General features: G+C 43.4%; 1 protein-coding gene across 1 annotated transcript; it reads right to left on the bottom strand.

Annotated features, from left to right (window-relative positions):
- Positions 1 to 5,300: 5,300 nt before the first annotated feature.
- Positions 5,301 to 7,035, bottom strand: RNASE10 (ribonuclease A family member 10 (inactive)). Its single transcript, XM_070405866.1, has 2 exons — positions 6,995 to 7,035; positions 5,301 to 5,959 (listed from the first exon to the last, which is right to left on the bottom strand). Exon 2 carries the CDS (start codon positions 5,952 to 5,954, stop codon positions 5,301 to 5,303), a length of 654 nt encoding a protein of 217 aa, XP_070261967.1. The 5' UTR covers positions 5,955 to 5,959; positions 6,995 to 7,035.
- Between the last annotated feature and the right edge of the window lie 875 nt (positions 7,036 to 7,910).

Raw genomic sequence — 7,910 nt, 5'->3', positions numbered from 1 at the left:
GGTCTCGTTCAGTAGAGACTCCCGCCCGCCTGCCCACCCACCGCGGTAGCATCACCGCCCAGCCAAACCCACAATGTCAATTTGCAACAGGGGAGAAAAAAAGAACCAAAACTTCCAAGGCCCTGCTTTAAAAAATAAAAATAAAAAAAATAAACCACAACTTTAAAAAGGAAAATGTGTTTGTATTGACCTTTTATATTTTTGTACATATTGTTAGAGGTCAGCCATTTTTAATGACCTTGGGATGACCAAACCAGCCTTTGGTGCATTCTCTGTCCAACTTCTGGCTTTATTTGTGATGTGACCATGTTCATTAAAATCTCAAAGGAGAAAAAAAAACTTTATTAAAAAAGCAACAACAACAAAAATCTTATTCCAAGCATTCCAGTAACTTTTTTGTATATGTACTTAGCTATACTATAAGTAGCTGGCTTGTATGAGATCTTTAAGAAGGCCAAAGATAAAAAGGTTTCTTATTTATCCTTTTTGGGGGGGGTTCTATGATATTGCTATTTATTGTGGGGTTTTTGTTGTTATTGTTGTTGTTGGCCTGTTTGATGTGTGTGTGAAACAATGTTGTCCAACAATAAATGGTACTTTTATTTTGCTGAGTTGTTCTAACAACAACAAAAAAAAGGGAGGAGGAGGAGGAGAAGTGGGAAGGAGAAGGAGAGGACGAAGTCCAATGCTTTCTTTGACCTACCTTGGAAGCAGCATGTCGTCACTCACTTTGATCATGTTCTGTTCATTAGAACTGAATCACTAAGTTGAGCCCACACTCAAGGAGAGGGGAATTAAGCTCACTTTTTAAATTATTTTTCTTGTTGAAAGTATTACAGATGTCTCCTTTTTATTCCCCATTGACCCCTCCCCCCACATCTGCCCTTTCCCCTGAGACTTAAGCCTATCTTTTTAAAAAAAATATATTTTATTGATTTTTTACAGAGAGGAAGGGTGAGGGATAGAGAGTTAGAAACATCGATGAGAGAGAAACATCGATCAGCTGCCTCCTCCACATATACATATACATGGAGCACCTAAAATTTACAAGACATTCTGTTAGTTCTGCTTCAGGATACTTCCCACTTACTGATGAACAAGAACCGAGAGTTTATTTACTCGAGATCAGCTGGTAGATGATAGAACTAGGATCTGAACATAGGCTGTGCAGTTCCAGATTCTGTGTGTTTAACCACTATGAGACACTGACATCCTAGAGTCTACCTTACCTGCCTACCTGAGGTGACCTTCAACCTGAACCCTTGCCCTTCAGCTCCTTGAAGACCTTCAAGTAAAATGAATTTTCCATCCCTTCCTTAGAATATGTACAACAAGCATGTCAAATTCCCGGCCCACGGGCCACATACGACCCACAATGAATATTTTTGTGGCCCAGCCAATATAAAGGTATATAAGAAATGTTTTAATAAAAATTTTATAACTTAATTTTTATAATATCCTGTTATACATAATTATTAATAACAAACTTACAATGTTCATTAATGACTGATTACTATAATCATGTTGCATTCATTTCCCTTACACGCCTTACGCGCAGGCGCACCATTCTCTCCACTAATACTAGCAGTGAATACTTTAGCAGCCAATTGCCATGTCATTAGTCAAGTCTTGGACTGACTTGTTTGGTGTATGCAACAGGAAATATTTTGCTTTTGGAGAACAAGAAAAATAGGTTTATTTGCATTATGCTTATTAATTTGTGCAGTTATTCAGTGTCTGGTAAGTTAATGTTCAAGAAAAATATTAATTTTTATTAAAATGTTCTATTATTTTATGTTAATGACTAGGGGCTAGTGCATGAAATTCGTGCACTGGAGGGGGGGGGGGTCCTTCAGCCCAGCCTGCACCCTCTCACAGTCTGGGACCCCTCGGGGGATATCTGACTGCCAGTGGGCCTAAGCCAGCAATTGGACATCCCTCTCACAGTCTGGGACCCCTCGGAGGATGTAGCAGTGCGCCAAGTGGCAGGCAGTCAGGGAGGACCCCGAATCAGGGCTGGGCGCCGTGCCACTTTTGCTCATCCTGGTCCGCTGCGCCTGCTGCTGCACCTGCTGCTCAGCCAGAGCCATGAGCCTGGCTTCTGGCTGAGGGGTGATCCCCCTGTGGGAGTGCATTGACCACCAGGGGGCAGCTCCTGCACTGAGTGTCTGCCCCCTGGTGGTCAGTGCACATCATAGTGACTGGTCATTCTGGTCGTTCCGCCATAATGGTCACTTAGGCTTTTATTATATAGACTAGAGGCCTGGTGCACAAAATTCATGCACGGGGATGGGGGGCCGTCCCTCAGCCCAGCCTGCACCCTCTTTAATCCGGGACCCCTCGGAGGATGTCCAACTGCTGGTATAATGACTTATCAAATGAAGATTTAGAATTATGGGTAGAAAAAAGATGTATATTTGTTTATTGTCCAATCAGTACACAGGCAGATTCTTTGTCCTATGCAGGCACAATCTCTTCCTGTTAAATCTAGGAACCATTTCTTCATTCTTGGATAATTTTGTATCTTTCACAAGAAAAAAGCAGCACATTAAAAAAAAAAAAAAAAAAAGGTTACATTGTTGATAATGGCCACAAATGCAAGTCTTACCTAGCACCATAGTCCATTAGTTTGCTGGAACAAAATACCATAGATCAGTCATCTTATAAACAACAGAAATTTATATATATCATAGTTTTGGAAGCTAGAAGTCCAAGACCAGGGTGTCAGCATGGTCATGTAGGGCCCTCTTCTGGGTTGAAGATCCTCATACAATTCTCAGATGGCAGAAGGGACTAGTGGGCTCTGGGGGATCTCTTTTATTAAAGCACTAATCCCTGCCCTAGCTGGTTTGGCTCAGCGGATACAGCATCGGCCTGCGGACTCAAGGGTCCCAGGTTAGATTCCGGTCAAGGGCATGTACCTGGGTTGCGGGCACATCCCCAGTAGGGGGCGTGCAGGAGGCAGCTGATCGATGTTTCTCTCTCATCGGTGTTTCTAACTCGCTATCCCTCTCCCTCTCCCTTCCTCTCTGTAAAAAAATCAATAAAATATATTTTAAAAAAAATAAAGCACTAATCCCGTTCATGAAGACTCCATGACCTAATCCCTTCCCAAAGGCCCCACTTTCTCACACTTTCACATTGGGCTTTAGGATTCCAACATGAATTGGGGGCGGGGGAACACAAATTCAGACCAAAGCACTTGGAGTATGCAGGAGAATGAGAATAATAATTCGTTTTCTGGTCATGGGGAATTTGCCTTTTGGAATTATATAGTGTAAACACAAAATAACACATCTTCTAATTATATCTTCTCTTGAACTCTTTAGGCCAGTGGTCAGCAAACTGCGGCTCGTGAGCCACATGCGGCTCTTTGGCCCCTTGAGTGTGGTTCTTCCACAAAATACCGACTTCTGTGCATGGGCCACGAAGTTTCAATCGCACTATACGTGTGCGCCCGCACGTGGTATTTGTGGAAGAGCCACACTCAAGGGGCCAAAGAGCCACATGTGGCTCTCGAGACACAGTTTGCCGACCACTGCTTTAGGCCATGATCACTGCATTCCTAGGATGTGACCTCTTTCATAACTGACCACACCACATCCCTGCCTTCCACACTTGCCACCAGCCAGAAGGACAGGCAAGGAGCCCCTGGGCAGAGTGAAAGAACAGTCCTGTTTATGCAAGTAATGACTATCCTTCATCTTGCACAGATTAGGACCAACTCGAGAAAGTATACCATCATCCATCAATCAGAGCCAAGAGAGGACATTGATTGGAAGTGCCCCATTGGCACTGCAAAACAATGGCCTCGCAAGTCCTTGCAGGAAACAGGAGCAGCCCCCCCATACTTCCATGTGTGTGGAGCCTGCAAATGGGTGTAGTAGCCACTCTGGTGCCAGCAGTTGGGGGTTCAAAGGAAAAGAAATGTGTACTGCTACCCCTGCCACCGTCAAGTGCTACGGAACAGGAGTAGCACTTGGATGGCTGAAAGCCTCCAACACATGTGCTCAAGTCCAAAGATCAGTAGTGACCATTGATAAGCCAGAGTCCCAAATTATCCTATGTACAGGATGTGTTTGAGTCACCCAAAATCAATATGTCAGCACCATTCTGGTGACCTGCTATCATGTGATCCCACAAAAGAAATACTACACCAGCCAAAAGGAGCCATCCACTTACCAGGCCACCCTCCTGGAACCAGGGCCTGGCTTCAGGGGCCTACGATGACCCCCTGGGCACAAGTTTCAGAACTCTTTGGAGGCAACTGATTGAAAGAAATGAGACTCAGGACAACAGGTGTCAGTTCAAGCTCAGGGTACCTCACCTAAATGTCACTGCTTGTCCCAGTCAGTCCCAGACACCAGAGGGCGACTTTCTATGTGAGGCGGGAGGAGAGGAAAGAAGAGCGCATGTCAGAGAAAATTAGCCATGTTAGGAATTTGTCCAGTAGGTGAACCAAAAGCATTTAGGGTTGGGAATGAAATGTGAAAGGGTCCCAAGTTTGACTTCTTCTTAACCAAAAGCCACGCAATTCATTGTGTGGTGAACTATTAAGACACTAGAATGAGTTCTGTCTTGGTCTGCAAGACCATAACACCTTACCAGCAGACCCCTAAATTCCTAAATCTAGGCCCTATTCAGACCCCGTCCCCTTGACTTGGGGTGGAGAACACACAATGCGGTGTACAGATGGTGTGTTGTGGAATTGTGCACCTGAACCTGGATAATTTTGTTAACCAGTGTTACCCCAATAAAGCCAATAAAAAGGAAAAAAAGAAAGAAAAACACCCATTCCACATAGTTCTCCAGCTGCAGTCAGAGATGCAATTACTTTTGTTTGCATCTGCAGTGGAGAAGTGCCATGTGGGAAGTCCAGGTTTATCAATCTAGGCTTAGGGTGGGTAGCAGGGAAAGACGTGGGTAAGGGATGCATCAAACTCTTGTAGTCCACACCCAAAGGCAAACAGACCAGGAACAGGCTAATGACCAGGACCACAGGAATACATTTCTTCACCAATCTCTTTCCAGGGCAGGAGATAGGAGGCGAGGAAGAACCTATCTAGATATCATTAACCTACTTTGCCACTGCTAATCCCAGGAACACAATACAAGCGGTGTGAACCCTGGGGCAAAGAAGAATTGTGTTTTCATGAGGGGATAATAAAAAAAAAATAGGCCAGTCTTTCTTCCCAGAACTTTTATTGCAGAATACCTAAGAGGAGGAAATCAGCATGAGAAAGAGGAAGTGGAAAGAGGAAGAGGAGAGGTGAAGAAAAAGAAGAAAGTAAGTTGCTTCACTATCTATTAGGTATTACCTGGACTTTCATGTCACTACAGGATATAATAATGAACTTTTCAAAAATGAAAGTTAGGTAATTGCAGTGAGGAGTGACTTGGCCTGGTTTGGATAACCTGCAAAATGTCAAATCAAAAGGACGGGAGCTTTTGTGACATTTGTGTCCCTGGAGCTCACAGGCAATGACAGGACCCTTACAGACAGCTTTGACTGTATCTAGCTCCTCGTGGATGAACGTGTACTGGGTGATGCATGTGTGGTTGTGCTCCTTCATCTTGTGTGCCATCATGGTATTGCATTCCCGGGCCATCAGGTCAAGCCTGGGATAGTCTCTGTTGCTCTGAGAGAGAGCCTCAGCTCTGAGCATCTTGTTTCCTCCAACTTCATCTTCATTGACGATGGTCTCTTCAGGCCAGCCAGGTTGTACCACTCCTTTGTTGCTAAGCAGCAGGGTTTCTGTTGTTCGGGTGCCCTCTCCCTCCTTAGTGACTCCAGCCTTGTCCTGTGAGTCACTGGACCAAAATAATTCATTCAGGGATTGATCACTATCCTCCAGGACTGCTGCAGCCATCCGAAGGCCCAAACCCAGGCCCATCCCAAGGCCCAGCAACAGCAGCAACATCATAAAAAAGATTTGCACCAGAGTCATCTTCATTTTGCCTAGAGGGAAGGAGGGAAAAGGAAGGACTGACTTTGAGATGAAACTTGACTCCACTAGAGACCCTAGGCTCCTTAAACCCTGACCGCAAAGCCTTTGGGGTTTCCTCTCCCTCTCCCCACATTACCCCATGCCCCGCAAGTCACCTCCTGTCCCTCTCCTCCACCACCTTCCCTGTTGTTGTGTAATGACCTGAAGATCCTGCAGAACAGGAAGAACCAGGGGAAGTGGTTCTAAAATTGGTTCATCTGTGGGGCAACAGTAGAGGGAAGTTGACTCTCAAACAGAAATTAGTTCCAATAATCCAAGAGACTGGTTGAGAAGACAAACAACTACAGTGTCACACTTTCCTTGAGAGAAATTATTATAGACTAGAGACCTGGTGTACAAAAATTCGTATGCTGGGGGGGGGGGGGGGGGTCCCTGAGCCCGGCCTGCGCCCTCTAGCAGTCTGGGAGCCCTCAGGGGGTGTCCACCTGCCAGCCTAGGCCCACTCCCTGGAGGATCAATGATTCTCTCTCCCTCTTCCTTCCTCTCTGAAATCAATAAAAATATTTTTTTTAAAAAACCACAAATGTTTGTTTTTTTAAAAAGGCCTTCCCTAGCAGAAAAACATGGCTATAATCTGTTGAGTAGGTAGGAATATTGTATCAATGCTTGATATACTGAATTTGTAAAATTGTACTATCATTATTTAAGAGAATCGTTGTTCTTAGGAAATGAACCCTAAAATATTAAGGAGCAAAGGGGCATGGTGTATGCAAACTATTCTCAAACCCTGTGTGGTTCAAAATATAGGTTATATGTATATGTGTACTATGTATGTGTACATGTGTTTAGAGTGAAAGAATTATTTTTAAAAAGTGGAAAAGCGTTTTTTTTAAATAATGTATCTGGATAAAGGATATTCAGGATTCCTTGAATCATTATTGTAATTTTTCTTTAAAATTGAAAATATTGCAATTATTTTTTAATTTTTAAAAGAGAAAGTCTAGTCCATGTTGTTCCCTGGGGCACCCAACACCACTGTGACTTACCTGCACACTTAAGTAGCTTCCAAAATTGTTTCCTCTTGTTTAACAAGTTCTTCTCTCCCAGGGTTGCCTTCCCTCTGAGAAGTGCATTGGATGTTGGTCTTCAGAAAAATGATTACCACCTTGTGGTCCACGTGCTCTTAAACCCAGACTTATTCCTAAGCCCACTCCCCGCCCACTTCCCCCACCCAGCACTGATTAAACATACTAAGCCAATTCTCCTTTCTGCTCCCACAAACTCTTTGAAGTAAGGCTATTTTGGCATGAAGACAGACCCAGACATCCAAGACAGGAAATGTCTTGAGCTTGGGAAACTGCAGTTTGATTTTGTCAATAAATTGTTCCATTCCTGAGTTACACCCACTCTTTTGTGGTTTATAGCACCCTGATCTTGTCCATGGATTTTAAACCAAGTAATTTCCTTATATTCTTCATATGAACTTCCTTTAATCATTTCCTGTAACTTCTGGAATGTCAAAATCTTTGGCCTTTATTTGGGTCATCTCACCAAAATGGCTATTTTGCTTTTCACATTTTAGAACATTTGAACATTTTGAGTATATGAGTCAATCATGAGTTTTTACATACCTTCCCTATGAAGCCCATCTCAGCTTTCCACTCTCCACTCCTCTGCCAATTTCCGATAAGAATATCTAGATTTTTCAATTCTGATCATTTAGCCCTAGAAAAGAGAATATCCAAAGCTGCACCATCACTACCAGTCCCTATAACCTGGGTGAGTAAAACTAGAAAGTTTACAATGCTTATTCCAGTCACTTCTTTAACTAAAAGTGACATCGTGAGTTAATATTTTTAAAAGCACTTTGGAAATTAATAAAGCACCATCCAAACCCTGTCAAAGACATAAGCAAGCCCCTTGACGGAGAATGTTTTATTTTATCATTCAAGCTAGAGTTTT

Source organism: Myotis yumanensis, unplaced genomic scaffold (genome assembly GCF_028538775.1).
Source record: "Myotis yumanensis isolate MYYU_CA2020_CCGP unplaced genomic scaffold, mMyoYum1.0.hap1 SCAF_1, whole genome shotgun sequence".
NCBI lineage: Eukaryota > Metazoa > Chordata > Mammalia > Chiroptera > Vespertilionidae > Myotis > Myotis yumanensis.
This window is presented reverse-complemented; position numbering and strand designations above follow the sequence as displayed.

Coding starts and splice junctions, on each gene's coding strand:
- RNASE10 (XM_070405866.1), bottom strand. CDS start 5,954: ATGAAGATGACTCTGGTGCAAATCTTTTTTATGATGTTGCTGCTGTTG.